Source organism: Crocodylus porosus, unplaced genomic scaffold, assembly GCF_001723895.1.
Source record: "Crocodylus porosus isolate Cpor-Errol unplaced genomic scaffold, CroPor_comp1, whole genome shotgun sequence".
Lineage (NCBI taxonomy): Eukaryota > Metazoa > Chordata > Crocodylia > Crocodylidae > Crocodylus > Crocodylus porosus.
This window is the reverse complement of record NW_017728886.1, coordinates 29,169,224-29,188,288: the sequence shown is the minus strand read 5'-3', so window position 1 is coordinate 29,188,288 and position 19,065 is coordinate 29,169,224. Positions and strand designations below refer to the sequence as shown.

The window sequence follows — 19,065 nt, the reverse complement described above, 5'->3', positions numbered from 1 at the left end:
AGTCCATTATTGTTCCACATAATGCATGATCCATATTAAGATGGTTAGAAAATCCCATTGCATTTTGTACTTGACATATAGTTAAGGGCCATATGGTCTTTACCCTGAATGGAAGGAAGGAATAGCAGATGAAAATTACCTAGACTTGGGTGAGAAGACAGTGCTATTTCCACAGGTCTGCAGAAGCTTAAACAGTAAGTAGATCTGATTCAATCAGCATCAGCTTACCTGGCTTTCCATTCCCTTCTATCATACTGCTCAGGGAGGACTCCAGGACAAGTGATAGGAAGGGGTACATCTGGCAGTATAGCTCCAATTGTACAGTTCTTCATATGAAACCACATAATAAAAACTGGAGACCCTAACAGTAAGAGCCCATGACTGCAATCTGATCTAGGCATGAGTGGTCCCAGTACTCATACAGGGACCCAACAGGATATGCAACAAATCCAGGAGGTTAATCCTTGCTTTTTACATTCCTCAGGTTTATATAAGTCTATAGAAATAGGCTGATTTTGGTAAAGGCCAGTTCCTTCTCTTTTTCATATTCCAGTATGTCTGTATGGGACAGAATACACTATACTCTCCATCTGGAAGAATAGAGAGAGGTACTTAGGCATGTTAGCCATGTGATCCTTTCATAGCACCTGATAAAATGAGCTATGACTAATATAACCTTATGTCTCAGCTTATGTTAATCTATCTATAAGGTACACCTATACCCTGCCTTCAGCTAAAAGAATGTGTAGGTCTATAGGCCTCTCAGAATTTCCTGTTAACATATCTGGGAGCATCCCATGTAGGTATGGTCCTACATACATTCAAAGGTTATCTGTAGGGGGAAGTCAGTGGATGCATCCACATGTGTAATTAGCATGTAGCAATAAACTCCAGTACAGTTCATGCCAGAGTCAGCTGCTTCCCGGATGCAGCATCTTCACATGGGACCACAGTTGTTTGGGGTAGAGCAACCCTGGGCTGGCAGGTGCTGGGGGGCAGTGGGGAGGTCAGATCCAGGCTCCGGGTGGCATTGTTGGGTGGCGGAGGGGCCAGCTGAAGCACAAGGATGCCAGCAGCACATTGTAGCACCTTCATGCCCCAGCCAGTCCTGATCACCATCTACATATGCATTTTGAAACACTAAATGGCTCTGCTGTAGGATAGTAATTATCCCATAGAGTATTATCCTATGATGGAATTAATTAATTTACTGTGCCCTTATATGGGTGTGTGTGTAGACAGTGATGCTTTACTGCAACGTTAATTAGTAAGTTCCTCAGTAAAGCGCATGTGTAGATGTACCCAGTGGGCACATCTACACTTGCATTTAGTGCTCTTGAATAACATTCAAATGGTGCACCTGGAAGCAATTAACTCCAAAGCAGTCAGCTCCGGAGTTTATTCATGCACAGCATGTGGCAGGGAGGTCTGGAGAGACAACCTGCCATCCTGGGTCTGCTCCCCCCAGGTCAACATGCTGTGGAGGGGCTGGTTGGGGTACAAGGGAGCTTCAACGCAGAGTTAGCTGGCAGACAACCACTGTACTGAAGCACTCTTGTGCCCCAGCAAGCCCCTCCAGCGTCTACACATGTACTGTTGTGGAGTTTTCTACTCCACTAGGAACTCCCAGTATCAAAAGAAACCATGACAGAAAAAAAGCAGCATGGTGCACACACCAGGGGCTGGGCCCTCCAGGGAGACACTCTGGCTGCTGGCCAGAGCATCTCCCATTCTCTAGGTCCACCCTGGCTCTCCATCTGGGAGAGCAGGGCATTAATTTGTGCTGCTACTCTTTGTACCACTGCAAGCACACACTGCTGCATGTGGGGACACAGCATAAAAGTGCATTCTTGTGACTTAGCTTTATTTCACTTTAAATGCATTAAAAGTATCCCTCGGAGAAGTTAGTGAACAGTGTAAATTCATATTATCTTTCCTTTGAAGGAAGTCTGTTTCCTTTGTAGACAAGTAACTGTAATAAAGATCCAAAGTTCATACCGTAATGAAAACTGTGCCAGTAACGCTAGACAGAACATTTCTACAAAACATTTTTTAACAGTCCGAATATGTTGTTATGTCAAAAACAAAATGTTTTGTGAAGACATGTTGATTTTACACATTTTTGGCAAAAAACGTTCCTGCAGTCCAGAGTGGATCTCTGGACAGTTCCAAAGAGAGGGGAGGATAAGAAACAGAGAACTTGACTGTTTCTATTCAGGGGGAGCATCTACACATGTGTCATTACTGCACAGTAACTTAGGTTAACATAAAGTTATTAAAAACGTATTCCCCCTAATTTAATAAATAACCTACTAATTTAATAGCAATAGCAAATTAAACATTAACCACATGACTGCAGTGTGTTTAGTAGGGCTGTGCAAAGCTTCGGGTGTTGATTCAGTCTGGAGGAGATTCAGCCCGATTCAGTGGGAGAATCTCCAAATCCGAATTGAATCAGGGGACCAGTTAAAACATCCAAATTGATTCAGAAAAGATTTGGAGAGCTTTGGTGATTTGGGCAGTCTCCCCCCCACACCCAACCACTGCAGCAGGAAGCTGGGCCCAAGAGAGTGGGTGATGGGAGGCTAGATGGGGGAGATGATCCCTGCTGCCCCCCAGTGCCCCACACCATGTGGGGGGCTCTGCCATGAGCCCCCAGCCCCCACCCACTCTCCCAGCCCCACCCCCCATGGCTGCCTCTCCCACCCCAGCTCCAGCCTAGTGTTTAGGATGATAATGGATCAATGCCCAGAGTATGCATACAATGGGACGGACCATTGCAGTAAATGCTGTAGTTTGCTATTAGACCTGAAATTTCAAGTCATCCAAGTACCAAGAGCCTACATAAGGCCTGCCATACTGTTTAAACCCTGAGTGGAACTGCACTGTAGAGGGAATTTCCATGGTAGCCTAAAATGACTAAGACAGAGGGGCTATTAGGGATAAGGACCCAGGATCCATGATTACACAGAAGCAGTGGACCAGTGCCTACAAACAGATATCTCAGAGGGGCAGCAGCCACTGCCTTAGTTATTCTGCTGCCTGTCATGCGAAGTAGTTGAGAGTTAATTCCTCACCCTATTAATTTTCTTCTCAAAGCTTATCACTCTGATTTGTGTAGAAAGAAACTAATTTCAGGCTTAATCGTACTGACATGGGCACTGGGGATCCCTACGTTAAAATGTTTTTTCCTCAGTACCAGCCATTCCCAATTATGAGATAATAATTTAAACTAAAGTTGGTAGGTAAAATAAAGTCAGCCATAAAATAGGACAGTAGATTGAATGTTGTAATAATAACAAAGTATACCATCTATATATTAAAGGAGTTCTCATGTAAGATCATTATATATCTTGGTCATAGCAATTTTAATGAAGCTTTACATCTAATAAGTGGGATATTTATTATTTAAATTCTTTATTTTTTTAAGAGGCCTGACCTTTTTAATTAATGCACCTGTAATACATTTGCATTGTGCTTCTTACCTTAGAAAGTATATTATCAAAAACTTTAGAAGAACTGGTACAGCAAATAAACTTATTCCAAACATAAGGCATTTTAGAACATATAACAAGTATCCTCACTCAGCAGGTCCATTTTGCTGTGGGGAATAATCCACTCTTATTGTTTAAAGTTAATAATACTCTCAACTCCCTGCTTTTCACAATTTCATTTAAACCATTTCCCTTTCCAAAGGCAAATCTAGATTTCCTTTCAACTCCTAGCCACTCAACTCTAACTCTTTGCTAACATAAAGGATATATAGATCATTTAATTGAAATCTTCTAAGAGGCCATTTCAAAGTCTCCTTTTACCACTGAGAAATACCATGAAATACATCTACCAACTTTGAGTTCTGTATTCTTTTATATTAGTAATACAATACAATACAATACAAGGCTATAGAACTCAAAAGTTGTCCTTAATTAAACACAACATATTCCATATTCTATTCAACATACATATGTGTATATGTATATAACTGAATTGATGCAAGTAATTATTTTACTAAATCTATAATAATTTCTGGCTTCATAAAACCATTAGTAAACTATTATTATTTTGACACCATTGCATTTCCACTCCAGTCTGTGTAAAGATCAGCTATGCCTTCTCAAACTCAGGAATTTACTGTCATTACAGACTTCATGATGTCAGCAGCTTTTTTCTTAGTCAATATGTCCTTTCCTTATCATGGAGCTCTATGTATCATGGAGCTCTATAGATTTTCATAGATCTCATAGACGTTCGGGCTGGAAGGGACCCCAGAGGATCATCGAGCCCAGTCCCCCACCTCAGGGGCAGGAAGTCAGCAGGAATCATAGGATCCCAGCAAGATAAACATCCAAATGTGTCTTGAAGACATTCAAAGTGGGTGCTTGAACCATCTCCGGTGGAAGTCTATTCCAAACCTATTTTCAAACTGTACAAAGTAATCAGTACCACCAAGTGAGTCTTTTTCTAGAATTCAATAGAGATATGGATCTAACTAATTAATGTAAAGCCTTCTGATTTAATCATTTAGCTAAAACATGAAAAGCTGATTTATTAATCTAATCAGAGAAGGTCAGTACTTTTTCCATTCATACTCAGTGTTTGATACTGTTGGTATCTTTAGTCACATGAGTTTGAGAAGAATTTTAAAGGTTTCAAAAACCATTCAAGACAATAGGATTTTCCTTAATATATTGTCCAATATAATATATAAGCATATGTACCCATAGTTCAGTAATAGGTTTGTTAAAAGTATGGTTAGGTTGTACAGTTCAGTCCTAAAACTGAGTAAATACATAATTATAATAAACTTTAAAAATGTTGTTTCCCCACTCATCTACGTTAGCTCCAACATGTAATCTCCCCAAACTCCATTTCACAACCTAAGCAAGGTAAAAGCCTGAAATCTCTATTTCATATGCCCAAAATGTGATTTCCATGGACTCATAACATGGACAAATCAAAACTAGTTTTCATCAGAATATTCAAAAACATTTCAATAACACTTATTTTATACCATATTTCAAATTTCTATCTCCACCTGTTTAGCACCCAATCACACAAAATTCTTTTACATAATTATTTTACTCTCCTTGTTCTCTGAAAATGTTGTGGCAGAGATTTAAAATGGAAACTCATGCAACCTTAGGCATGATAGATACTGCTACTCCTCTTGTGAGTACATAGATTATGTTAAATAGTTTTAGGTCTTAAACATCTTTCTATATCCTTTTTTCTTTTGTTACAGTCATACACATCATTTCTGGGGGCTGGTGTGATGTGGTTGCTAAGGCACAGAGTTGCAAGCCAGATTCAAGGCAAATAGCTGAAACACTCATGGCATGGCCCTATTAGATTCTAATTCTGTTAAATACCTTTTCACAAGAATACAAAAAAGAAAAGGAACTGTATTTCTTCACCTTACTAAGTATTCCTCAGAGGTAGCTCTGTCTTAAAAACTAAGTTAATTTAGAATGGACCACCTATTGCAAAAATTTAAGTATGCCCTAAACTTTAAATATATACTAAAGTTCCATTGACTTCACATGCCCAAAGTGAAGCACATGTGTCCGTGCTTCACTGTATCATAGGAGTCATAGTAAATAATTTTCTAGTCATCTACCTCTTTTCTTAATGTGTCCAAATCCATCTGCTTAGCAGCACAGCTGAGGTCAAGCAATTGCTTTGTGTAATAATAATGGTTAATTCTTTTTCTGACTCTATTCTGCCCTTTAGTTATTTTGTAATGGTGCAAGGACAGACCACATGCCTTAGTACAGCTACTCCTTGTTTAACGCCATAGTTAAGTTCTTGAAAAATGTGACTTTAAGCAAAACAATGTTAAGTGAATCCAATTACATCACAGTAGTTACCTACTAGCAGGCAGTGACCAAACAACGTTATAACCAAATATTGCACAACTTTAAACAAGCATGTTCTGAAATAGATCAGCAACGTAATAATGAAACAACATTAACTGGGGCAACCGAGGAGTACCTGTTTGTCCTCTTGTCTTTTTTTCCATGCTATTCCTGAGCTAATGCTACTGTACAATATACAGAAAAGTTCCTTATTGCTTTGTCAGAATTCTAGAATTTGGGTTAGATGCTGTTCTATGATATCATAACTTCCATCAATTCAGCACAAGCCACTTAAGATGGCTGCAGGTGAAGCAGAAAGCTATCCACATCATGCAAAAGGTACTACATATCTGCACAATCCCACTGATTTCAATATTAAAGGTATTGCTTAAGATGATGGAAGCATGCTTATTCATTTGTAGGGGAACAGCCTGCTCTCAGGTTTTCATACAACATTAAGTCTGGTTTTCTTCTTGGTACTCAGAGTCTCTGTTCAACTTCTGTTCCTCTCTTTGCACCTCATCAAGGCTCCCTACATTGTTACAAGCCTGGACTCTGCTAGCACATTTGAATCAACAGAACCTAGTCAGTTTGATTAAAAGCAAAGGTTGGACTTCTCCTGGGACAAAGACTTTTTTTTCTGGGACCCTACAGATATAGAGGCCACTGTTTCCCTTTAAATACCTGTGAAGTATCCAAGATAACACTTTTTCCCCAAGATAGTTGGGGTTAATTCCAAGTTGCCTGTGTGAATGATTGTACCTATTTCAATACAAGTCAAAGTCTGGGATGGTCAGACCCAGGATAAACTCCAAGGACTGCTTTTACCCTTTGATTGTAAACAGACATTGCATTTCTCCCAGGAGAAAATCTTTTGACCTTGGATCCTACAGACCTTCACACCCATTGTCCTGCTCCAAGTACCTGTGAAGTATGTGCAATAAGATGTGTACTTCCCTCCTTCTTCCCATGGTAGTGCTGTCTGCATCTGTAAACTAACTGTGGTTTATTTAACTTAATTGCCATTTACTCCAGGGGCAACCCTTTCAGGGTGTGTGTCTCCATGGCTGTCTACTGGCAGAAGAACAGCAAGGTAGTTTTAAAGGACTACATGTGTAAACAACTGTTTTGATCCAAGTCAAAACTCAGGACCATTAGTCCCAGGACAAATGAGACATCTATTTACAGCCAGGGCAACTAAGGATAAAAACTGTCAGTTCTGACTGAATGAGTCAAAACCCGGGAGCAGCGTAGTCCTCCATACACACAGCTTGTCCCTGAAATGAATGGCAATTAACTTGAATTAGCCACAGTGGTCCTGGAGAAAGAGTTATCTGGGGTAAAAAAAATGTTGATTCCCACCCCTCCCCCAGCAAAAAACATTTTATCCTGGGATCCTACAGACAGTACAAACACTGTCCCATGTTAAATAACTGTGAACTGTTAAATTAAGACTTGGAACAATCATGGCTAATTCGAATTAATTTGCTTTCAGATTGTGCAAACTGTGTGTGTAAATGTCTGACCTGGAACCTGTTTTAATGCAAGTCTACAGCACCAGATTAAACCTGCCATCTGTTTTTAGCCTAAAGGGCTATTCTGCTCCCAGGTTTTGACTCAAATCAGTCAGGATCTACTCAAACTCTACATTTGTTTTTGCCTTTGGGTGCTTCCAAGGTACCTAAAGTGGGGCAATGTGCTTGTATGTCTGTACAGTCCCAGGTTAACAGGCTTTGTCCCAAGAGAAATCTAACAACTGTTTTTAATCCAATAACACAGCAGTGAGAGTAGATTGAGATGGGATAAAAGGATTAACTATCCCACCACTCAAACAGTTTTCTGATTGCTAACCCAACCTGCTTTTCAGTGAATGGCAAACATGCTTCAGATTTGTATCTTATCATTTTAATCACGAGTATTATAATTGTTTCAACTACAAAAGTTGCACACATTCCTTTTTGGACAATTTAATGATCTGTAGTTAAGTTATAGGACATAGGACAGACACATTACAGTTAAATTCAGGTTAATCAAAAACCACTTCTCAGCAGTATAGCTTGATACATTATTATACACTTATACAATATTATAACAACTGGAATTTAAATTTAATTATAAACCACCACTTATTTAGGAGCCAGTTCCTAACAGAATAATTAGATTAAGCTATTTTCCCCACTATATAACCCCCACTTTTATCCCGTGCATTTATATTAGCCCTGATTCTGATATGAGGTTGGTATAATTCCATTTACTTCAGTGGAATTACTCTTAATTTTCATTGACCTGAGATCAAAATCAGGCTTACTGTCTTTACACGTCCTCAGCTGGTTGCCTATGAAAAGTGAATGGCATTATGACAGTATCTGGCTACTGGTCACATAGCAGATGTACTTCACTTGGGATGCCACATGTAAAATTAATGGATTTTCCAGTAAGCTAAGGCAGTAAGTAAAAAAGTTAAGGGTTCTTCTGAGATGAGGACCATAGGGCTACCAGAGTTAAAGCAGGTCAATTTCTGTAGGCAACAGCACACCAGGGAGGATTGTGGCTGGAATCACGTGACATGCTTTTGGGTCCCCAGCATGAGTACCCAAATATTCATTTACAGCTGGGTGGTTGGGGTAGCCTTTGCATAGGGTCAAAGTGGGGTTTGACATCTCATCTCTGGAGCCTTAATAAAATTACTTTAACTGCTCTACCACTGTGTCAATAGGAGTTACAGAGAGTCAAATTCAGTGATAGATGCACACAGGCGTTTCCTGAATAAAATCAGATTAAAGTTATTACTATTGCTTCAAATGATTCCAGTGTCCTAGTCTGAAGCTTCAAATTAAAGAGCTGAGTTTCTTGACTGGGGTGGGCAAAATGCGGCCCAGGGGCCAGATGCGGCCTGCCAGGCCATTCTATCTGGCCTCTGGGGCCCCTAAAAATTTTAGAAAATTAACATTTATCTGCTCTGGGCTTCCTGTCATGTGGCCCTTGGTGGTTTGCCGAAACTCAGTAAGCGGCCCTCTGCCCAAAATAATTGCCTGCCTGTGTTCTAGACAAACTACATGAATAGAATGATTGTCTATTTAGCTTTGTTTCTCGAGATCACTGGAAAACTAAAGATTTTTGTTGTTTTGGGTTTTTTTGCATTAAGTTGCAGAAGGAATAATAATAGAAATAACACAGAATACCATATATGCTTTTTCAGAGTCACTTTTCTGTGAAAAAAGGAGCCGCAGCTTTGGGAATTGGTACAGATAGTGTCGTTCTGATTAGATGTGATGAAAGGTAAGTATAGATTCCAAACATGGTCACTTTTAAATGCTATGCAAAACATTTAGGCCCTTATTATCATTTGGTGTAATCAGCCTGGTTTGCTTGATTTATACTGATAAGGTTGACTTACACAGATGAGGAACTAGGGCCTTTGAAACAGCTTGTATAGCAGCTCGTAATTAGAACTGGTTGAAAATCATAATTTCTATCATACTGAAAATTCTGAGATTTTGGAGTTTGTCATCATCCTGAACTGAAATAAAAAATCAACCTGTCAATTATTTTAACACCAAAAATGTTCCTTGAAATTTTGATGCAGAAGTATTGACATGCTGTGTTTGGATCAAATAACATTTAAATATTCTTGCATTGAAATGTTTAATTTGGCGTTGTCAAATTAAGCTGAAATACTGCATTTCAATGCAGTTCAATGTTGAATTACAGCCACCAGTGACTCCTGGGAGTTGCAGTTTGGATGCCTCCTGTCCTCACTCTCCTCTATGCGCTAGGTAGTTTGACTGAACCCTAGTTCATATGCTATACTATGTTCATGAGAATCCCAAGATATCCTCTGACAGTAAAGCCAGAGGATAGATTGTAGTACACTGTAGATCATGAACAGCCACCAGGCAGTTCAGCCAATAGGACAGGAATGAGGGCATGAGGTACCTACAAAAACTTGAATATTCATTCATGTTGAACTGTCTGAAATTAAATGTTTTCATCCAGTTAAATCCATGTATGTTCCTAAGACAAAATAGAAAAGATGTGGCAAAACCAGCATTTTCTTGTGGAAATTTTGTTTTAGAGAAAGTGCATTTTCTGTTGAAAAAGAAAATCGATGCAAAATTTCCAGCCAGTTGTATTAATACTCTTTTAGTAAAAATACTCTTTTTATGACCCATTGAATACTATTGTTATAATGTGCTGAATCATTTATGGCTCCAGATGAAGTGAAACACTTAACTAGAGTCTCAGTGTTCTATTTCTATCATAAAAAGAATAAAACTACCTGAGCAATTTAGAGTAGTAATCACAGAAGACCCTGTATATTGATTTATAGACTTATTATCTCCCTCTTCACAAAAGATTGAGCACTCTTTCCAAAGGAATTAATGACCACGTGGACAACTGACACACTAGTCCTTATAATAAACCCTTTGCTTTTTCTGTTTGCTAAGAACCAAATTCATGTAACTGACAGCTGACAGTAGCATACTGACGGGGGCAGGATGGGGTGGTAGTGGGCCATGGCCCAGGGCACTGGCCGGGGCGTGGATGCCAGCTGGAGAAGCCGTGACACCTCCCGCGTTTTGTGTGTGGCTCACCTGTCTGCCCGCCCGGTGGATTGTGGTTTGCGGCTTTTGGCTTTCTTTGGCCATTCCAGCCAGAAATTCCAGCCACCATCCCTCCCCCTACGGCCAACATGCCGCACTGCTAATTCCCCCATGGAAGTGCCATGGGGTAGGAGGTGGGACCCTGCACAGGTTGATTTGCCTCAGGCCCCGCACCCTGCTCGGTTCATCTTTGGGGGGGGCACAAATGCAAGCATTGGCCCCCAGGCAACAGATTCATGGTTCACCACTGACAGTTCTTATTCTCAGCTACATCTCCTAGAATTTGCCTGTATCTTTGTTGCACTGGGGCTGGTCTGCAGGGTATTTTCATAAGCATTTTAGCCAGAAGAACATGCAGGCAACTACCCTAAACAAAGCAAAAATGCAGTTCTGTCAAAGGTAGGACTAGTTTACCAATCTTTTTACCCTGTGTTTACTTACCATGCAGGTATATTGACAATGGTAGTGCCTGGATAACTCCATGCCCTTCTCCATGCCCATATTCCTTGAATATGATGCCCTTGAATTTAAGCTACCCAAATATTCTGACTTGCAACTTAATTTAAAAAACCCAAGCCAATAGGGACAAATTTAAAAGGATACAACCTCTGTGGTACATATAATAACTTTTTACTTTTTTTACTCTAAGACAGTCCATTTTTAGAAGAAAGATTTGGTTTTGAAGGCGAATCTTGCATTCAAAGGCATACTATATATCTGTTTGTAATGTGATAGGTTGATTTGCTCCTACTATATTTTGGCTTTATTGAAGATTTTTTCTACCTGTTCCAATGAGTATTATGGCCATATGGGGGACCAACTTACTACTTGCTCCTGTGTAAATTTTGAAAATGCTTGCAGCTTTGTTTACTGAACACTCCTGTGTACATTGTGTTATTGCTCAGAGCTGGCTAATTACTTCCTTCCACATGAATTTTGGCAATGCTCAGGTCTAACTAGCTACATGTGACTGGATCTATTCTAGCAATGCTTAAGACTGTAATGCAGCAGGTTTCTATACCATATATAGAGCAAGAATACTCAGCCTTGGTTTTACATGTTTTTATTACATTCCTTTTATGTTTCCAGAAACACTTTTAAGAGAAAAAGAAAAAATGTTCAGACTACTTAATACATAAGCAGGGGAAAGTTCGAGTCAATAGAAATTTTCCCCTTGGAATCTAAAAACAAAATGATTGTTGATGTTATTCTTTCACCGGGAAAGCAAAATACTGTGACTGGGTTTTTACAAAAGCTAGGCTGTCCAGGTATAAGAGGTCATAAGGTCTATATAAGTTAAGGACTTCTCAGGAGGAAGGGCAGTAGACATGATGAAAACTCAGAGAGAGAAGAGCTGGACCATCTGAAACTTGCTCTCTTTTTTGAAACTCATGATCAACGAACTCCCTGCCTCCAGAGGGAATCTCCACCTGTTGGATGCAAGCCAACCAATAAAGAAATTCATCGCTGGTTGCTGGGCAGACTGGCACAGTCTCTAGCCCCCTCCCAGTCAGGTTGGCAGTGCTTAGAACAATAGGGGGTGTAACCCCCTCACCCAGGTAAGTGATGCCAGTCACGTAGGCAGAGGGAGCAGGTTTTCCCCCTCCCTCAGGAATGTATCCAACCCAGGTTACCTAAAGCGATGGGATGTCTGCCCTCTGTAGGGCCCATATTAACCAAATTGTCACACAGCAGAGTTTTTGGGAAGAGACAGAAGTGGTCTTCTGCCACAGAGCTCATAAGAAATGCAGTTTTTTCACTGTAACTTTTCATTTTTTTCCATCTCCATTAAAAGTTCACATGAAGATTTTTTTCAGAGAAAAACATGAAAAAACTTACACATTTTGGTATTCTCTTACCTTTTTGGGAAAGCATTTCAAGTTTTTGGTTTTCAGTTCTTTCATAAAAATATTCCTTTTTAACAAAAACCCACTTTTTCAGTAAAACAAATGACCAGCTGTACTAAGAAAAGGTCCTTTAAGATTTGGTCTCTATAAATACACCTGGTTAGTCAAAATTAATTAAAAAAAACTTTGCAAAAAATCTACAAGGAACCATCATGATGCTAATCCTGTTATACATTTTCTTTCTTCTTGGATAGTCTTACTCTCAGCTGAAACAATCAAAGCCCCACATTTCAATATGTAAATATTAGCAGTGTTTTCATCACAAACCTAATGAATTTACAAGATTTCCCAAATTAGCCTGGAGGGCTTATATGACAGAGGTTGAATCTCAGGTGAATGGCTCATACTAAATCCATTTCAAATACAATATACTCTCCTCGTGAAGAGCTTGAATATGTACATAATCTTAGCCTGGACCAACAGTTTATTTTCCTGCCTGTTTCAAAGCTAATATTAGTTGACTGCGTCAAGCTATGGAGTAGTTTTCCCTGTTGTAACTCCATTGATTTCATTAGAATTACACTAAGGATGAATTTATTTTATTCAAGTGCAAATGAAAGCCAGTGCTTTCCTGTGGATGTGGAAGTGTGACATGGTCACACCTTTACTTCATAAAGAGGGGAGATACCTTCCTCCTACTGTCCACTTCATTTATGAGCTTCCAGCCAGTCCCATTGCTTGAAGCCACTGCAGCTGAATTGGGGATCCTGTGAGTTGGCCCTTGGAAGGTAGAATCACGGGCTTCACCTTTCAAAGTCCTGCAGTTGAGAACAATATTGGGTTACTGAATTCAGTAAATTCAGAATTTTCCCTGAATTCAGAACTCTCCTGAGGACATGCAGCATATTCTCTATGGTTACAATCCATTTGAACCCTGAGGCTCATTGGGCACGTACTTTAAGTGGAGCTTGTGTGAAGGGCCATGCCATGCCCTCTCTGATTTGGAGTGACTCACACATGATCAACAGTACATTGGTGCAAACTAGGTGACAATCCACAGGTTGACAATCAGCCCTGTGCTAAGACCAGTGCAAGGACTATACACCAGATGAGGTCTTAATTTAAGGGCTTAAATGGGGTATAGGCCTTGTGCAGTAGTATTAATTTCATCCTTACCTGGGATTGTTACTTAAAGGGGAAAGCAATAGAAAAGGCTGTTTTCAAAAGCAAAGCCCTAATATTATATTATCTTTTGCTGCAGGGGGAAAATGATTCCATCAGACCTTGAAAGAAGAATTCTTGAAGCTAAACAAAAAGTAAGTGAATTAGCATATGCCTTCAGAAACAGTACATGGAGTTTGAGCTTCTTCACATATGAAAATGCGTTAAGGTCAATGTAGTTAAAAACAAACAAAAAACGAATATGTCCCATTTTGCTGTAGGTAGTTCAGAACTTTTAAGAAAGATCAGTCACTCTTTCTTATGTTGTTCTAAATGTTAAAACATATATACAGCTCCTGTCTGTAATTTTCATATACACTTTAGACTCCAAGGCTAAGTACAGACAGTCTAAAACCCCGAGACTGAATCAATTCAGTCTCTGAATGTTACTTTAAACCACAGAGATTAAACTGAGAAACAACTGGATACACATTTACTTTTGATTCAGGAAATGTAGCCACATGCCTGCAGTGGCTCAGGCCAGAAGCTGGGGGGTGCTAGAGCACGCCTTTCTGGCATGTAGCCATCATGGGCCGTGTGTTTGCTTCCTCTCATAGGAAACACATACAGGGTGCACAGGGGTGCAGGTGCACCACCTGAGAGCGCTGGTGCCCCCCTTGAGAGCAAGCACTCTCAGCTTAGGCAACGGGCCGTGGAGGGCAGGCACAGCACTGGGTAGTCCCTGCCCCCCCCCCCCCACACACACACAGATATGTACCTTTCTCTGCTGGAGCAGACAGCCCAGCCCAGGGCTGGAAAGCATGCTGGGGGACTGTGATTTAACCAGGAAGGGGTCTGGGAAGGAAGTTTCATAAACCAGTTTGACTCAAATCAGTTAAGTCTGATACTGCATTCAAGCAGGTTTATCTTAAACTAGTTTCAACCATTTTGAAACTGGTTTATGTGCAATGAACTTATGTTCTTTACAGGTTTAAACCAGTTTCTGATTACTTAAACTGGTTTATGTATAATTTCTGTCCCTATCCCAATACACAATTAATTTGACTCACTATGTCTGTTGATTTCAGTGGAACTATTCATGTATTAAACGTTACACTCAAGCACAAGACTGCAGAGCCTTAAAATGTAAACTCCCTGGGGCAGGGCCAGCATCTTTTTACCTGATGTATGTAATCTAGCACATTCTGAATGTTAAAGAAATTGAAAGAATCATAATATACCAACAGGTTAATTCCAAATTTTCCAGAGATATTTGTTGTACAATGAATCTCTATGATAGAGGTAATTTTACATTGGCATAACACAGAATACACATTTTTTGTTTCTGACAGAGGCAGGAGGTGGGTTGTTCATTCTAAATCTTATCTTCCCAATGCATACCCTCAATCCTGACCTTGGAAGTTTGCTGCCACCTTAAGACAGAAATTGTAACATCACTACTATATCAAATAAGAAAAGCCAAAAAAATAGCATGCAAGTTCCTTATTTCCAAATGGCATCTCATTTTTTCATAGGAATATAGATACAGTAGCACAGCAGCTACTGGAATTAAGCTTATTTTTTTAATTACTTACTTTATTGTACTACTACACTCTGGCTACTTGGGAGGAAATCAAACTATTGCAAGTGGGGATGGGTTTTGCTTGAATATTCCCTCTTTTAAAAATGTCTCTCTCCTTTGCATAGGGATTTGTTCCTTTCTTAGTGAGTGCCACAGCAGGAACAACAGTGTATGGTGCATTTGATCCCCTCATTGCTATTGCAGATATCTGCAAGAAATACAAAATCTGGATGCATGTGGATGTAAGTACTGTATTAGTCTCAGGTCACATCCCATGTTAACATGCATTCACTCATGCACATATAGTGTCATTTTGTACAGATAACAACATACCTGGTTCCTGTAGTGAAAACTACACCTAGGGACCAATTCTCTACTCCACTGATTTGGAGAAAGCCCGGGCTTCTGGAACAGACTGGGCATGTAAAACCATTTAAAAATAAAGGCATTTGATTTTAATTGGCTAAACATGAACTTACACAACTGATGTTTGAAACCCTTGTTTGAAAATCTATGCCTTATTTCTAGACATAATTAATTTTAAAAAACAACATATTTTCAGGCCCATTTCCTGCAAAATGGGGGCTGGGGTGGTGTGTAGCATTACCATATTTCCAGTTTCAAAAAAGGGGACACCTGCTGGGGAGGGAGAAAGGGGTAACATGATTGTGGGAGGGCAGTGACATGCCCATGCCCTGTCCCTGCCCCTCACTCCCAAACCACAGCCCCCCTCAGTCCTGCTGCTGCCCCTCACTCCCAACCCATAGTACTCCACCCCCCAAATCATGCTTGTGCCCCTCACTCCCAGCCTGCAGCCCCCTTGTCCTTGCTGATGCCCCTCACTCCTGACCTGAAGCCTCCTGGCATTGTCTGTGCCCCACACTCCTGGCAGTCTTCCACCCCTCCTGGTGCCCCTCACTCCCAAGCCACAGCCCACCCCCACCCGCCCTGCCAGTGTCCCTTACTACCGACCTGCAGCCCCCTGCTCTCCCCAGCCCTGCAGCATCTCCTGGCTGCCCCACCCCTGTGAGCACAGGCACCAGTGCCACCAGCCAGCCACACAGCTGTCTGCTGCCCCTAGAGTCCCCTCTCCCCTCCTGTGCTGGAGGGTTAGGCATTTCCCCCACCTCCTCTGCCCCGCTACAGCCCAAGTCAACTACCCCCAATGCCACCAGGCACCTGCCATACTCACACACCCATCCCCTCCACACACACACTCACATACACACACGCATATGCACATGCACATGCATGTGATGGATGCACACATGCACAGTCCCAAGCCCTGGCCCTCAAACCCCACCTCCCATAGACTTACCTGCAGCCAGCTGCCGGGGCTGCTCCCACCACTCGGCCTGGCTGCATGCTGGCCACATGCATGTGCATACACAAATGCATGTGATGCCCCTGCCTCCAATTGCCCTCCCTCCATTCCCCCCAGCCCCAAGCAGCTCCTTGCTAGGACAAGCTGGGAAGTGCCAGGAAAAACTTTGAAGCTGAGCAGAGCAAAACCCCAGACATTTGTTGATATTAAAAAAAAAAAAACTAGAGATGGGAGGGCCCAAAAAGAGGACACGTCCATGAAAACCCAGACATATGGTAACCCTAGTGTTGCGGGCACTAAGATTGACAGCCGAGAGGTTGCAAGTTTGAGGCCGTAGCAGAAGCACTTGTGGTGCAGCTATGTCAGCTGGAAATTCTACAAACTACCTTGTCACAAGGGCATGAAAAGGAAGGAAGACTGCAAAATAGACAGTTGAGCAAAAGGACATTATTTTTTTCTAAATTTGCAGACAAATAATACTATAATTTCCCCCAAAATGGCCCTAGTAACTGGGGCATATGCCGAAAGTATTTGCCAAATGACATGCTTACCTTACTGGGGTCCTTGCAGTGGCTTATTCCCCTGCACATGCTGGGAGATCAGCTCTCAGAGTTCTGCAAGAGGGGAGGCAAGGCAAACAGCTGTGTTTTGTGTCCCATCCCGTTCTATTACCAGTGCCATTCTCCTCCCAGTCATGAACGTGTAAAGGTCAGTTGACCTTTCAGTGAGTTTTTTTTCCCTACTTGTCTCCCTACCACTGCTTAGGGCAGGCCCAGTGTAGCACTGCCATGTGCTAGTGAGAGAGAAATTAGCTGGGCAGGAGGGTGATGCTAGCTGGTCCATGGACCTTGACCTACATAAGTCCAGCCACAGGCTACCAGAAAAAAACAGCAGAAAAAGAAGAACTGTGCTGGTATGGATTATGTTTCCACCCACAGACTGCAGCTCCATCAGAGCTGTGATTTAGCTTCATGCAACCCACTTTGGAAAGAAAAGGAGCAGACATCAAATTGACCTGAATATATGTGTGTCAGCAATGCAAAGTTACCTGATTTTTAAGAGAATGTATCTTGTTTTTCAGGCAGCATGGGGTGGTGGGCTGCTGATGTCCAGGAAACATAAATGGAAATTAAACGGTGTTGAAAGGTATGATTTATTCACAGATTATTAGATGCCCCAGTGAACTCAGGATTACTACCAAATGGCTCTAAATAACAATCAACCAGGTTGATATACGATTAATAACTTATGCCCAATATACACAGTATGCAGCAATCTTTGAGGTTGTCTGTCCTCTCAACTGAAATAATATCATTGAGTTCCCTTGTTTAATAGGCATTTTGACTTAAAAGTTGTGGTATATGATTTTGTTTTCTGCTACAGATAATGGATATTTTCTATCTGTGGAATTCACCTCTTCCAAGCTGCAAAATAGCTTCTGAGTGATTCTCTGTGTAGATCTGTTTAGTGAGACTTAGATGTGTATCTCAGTAAGAAATGATCCCTGAAGACCTTGAATTGGGTTGCCAGATGGTCTGAGATCATTCCATTATTACTGGGGCAATCATGTATAAATCTTCAGATCACTTGCAGGATACACAAAAAATCAACATCACAGTTTCCTGATGTTACAACTCCTAAGTCTTTTTGCAATGTCACAACATTCTGGGTTCCACAATGCAATTGGTTCTATAGAGATTTTTTATGAGCAGATGAGCTCCTGTGCATAGATTCTTCTATGCCCCATACTCCAGTCTTTCTCTGGAGGGTCAATCTCCTTTTCTCATATACATGACTATATAATATCTTGTTGCCAATGAAATCAGAAGCACAAAACCTTTACAATTAAAAAAAATGACTTAATAAGCTTGATGTATTTTAGTTAACCTCAATCCCCACCAACACCCAACACACACAAATATTTTTTGCACCAAACAGGATATATTTAGTATATCCAGAACAGATAAAAATTCTGCCCCTCCTGTCAGGAGATAGCATAAAAGAGACACATGTGTAAAAAAAATGGATACAGGATAGGAGCCAAATCTGGATTAGAAACTCTGGCTATATCTGCATTTGAAAGATGTTCAAATTACAAAGTTCAAATCCACAACTGGATCAGAACTTCCTTAATGCTCTGCAAAGAGTCATCTCCAAGTAGTGGGCAATGACATGGTTCCCATGGGACATGGGAATCTTGCCATTTCCTATTCTTTCATCATAAGGTGATGAATAGGGGAACAACTTTGATTTTTTCAGGACTTGTATACACCTGATATGTCTACATTGAAAACTGTAATAGAAAACAGTTAAGTGATGTTGAGGGGTAACCAACATGGGTTGGATGTGAAGGAGGAAGTCGATGTCATCTTCTTGGACTTCCAGAAGGCCTTCGACACAGTGTCCCACCCAGTTCTGGTGGGCAAGCTGAGGGACTGCAGCACTGATGAATGCAAGTCACATGGGTGGCAAACTGGCTCCAGAGGCGCACCCAGAGGGTGGTGATGGACGGGTTGATGTCGACCTGGGAGGGTGTGGGCAGCAGAGTCCCCCAGGGCTTGGTCCTTGGGCTGGTGCTGTTCAATATCTTCATTAGCGACCTGGACGAGGGTGTGGAGAGCACCCTGTTCAAGTTTGATGATGACACCAAGCTGTGGGGTAAAGCGAATACACCGGCAGGCAGGGACCGCAT

General features: G+C 41.1%; 1 protein-coding gene across 1 annotated transcript in view; it reads left to right on the top strand.

The window, feature by feature from the left end:
* Window positions 1–19,065, top strand: part of GAD2 (glutamate decarboxylase 2) — a 43,350-nt gene that overhangs the window by 10,022 nt on the left and 14,263 nt on the right. Inside the window, exons 3-6 of the mRNA XM_019531854.1 lie at window positions 9,055–9,134; window positions 13,568–13,622; window positions 15,175–15,291; window positions 17,455–17,519. Of these exons, the coding sequence (XP_019387399.1) occupies window positions 9,055–9,134; window positions 13,568–13,622; window positions 15,175–15,291; window positions 17,455–17,519 (317 nt within the window). The remainder of the gene's footprint in view (window positions 1–9,054; window positions 9,135–13,567; window positions 13,623–15,174; window positions 15,292–17,454; window positions 17,520–19,065) is intronic.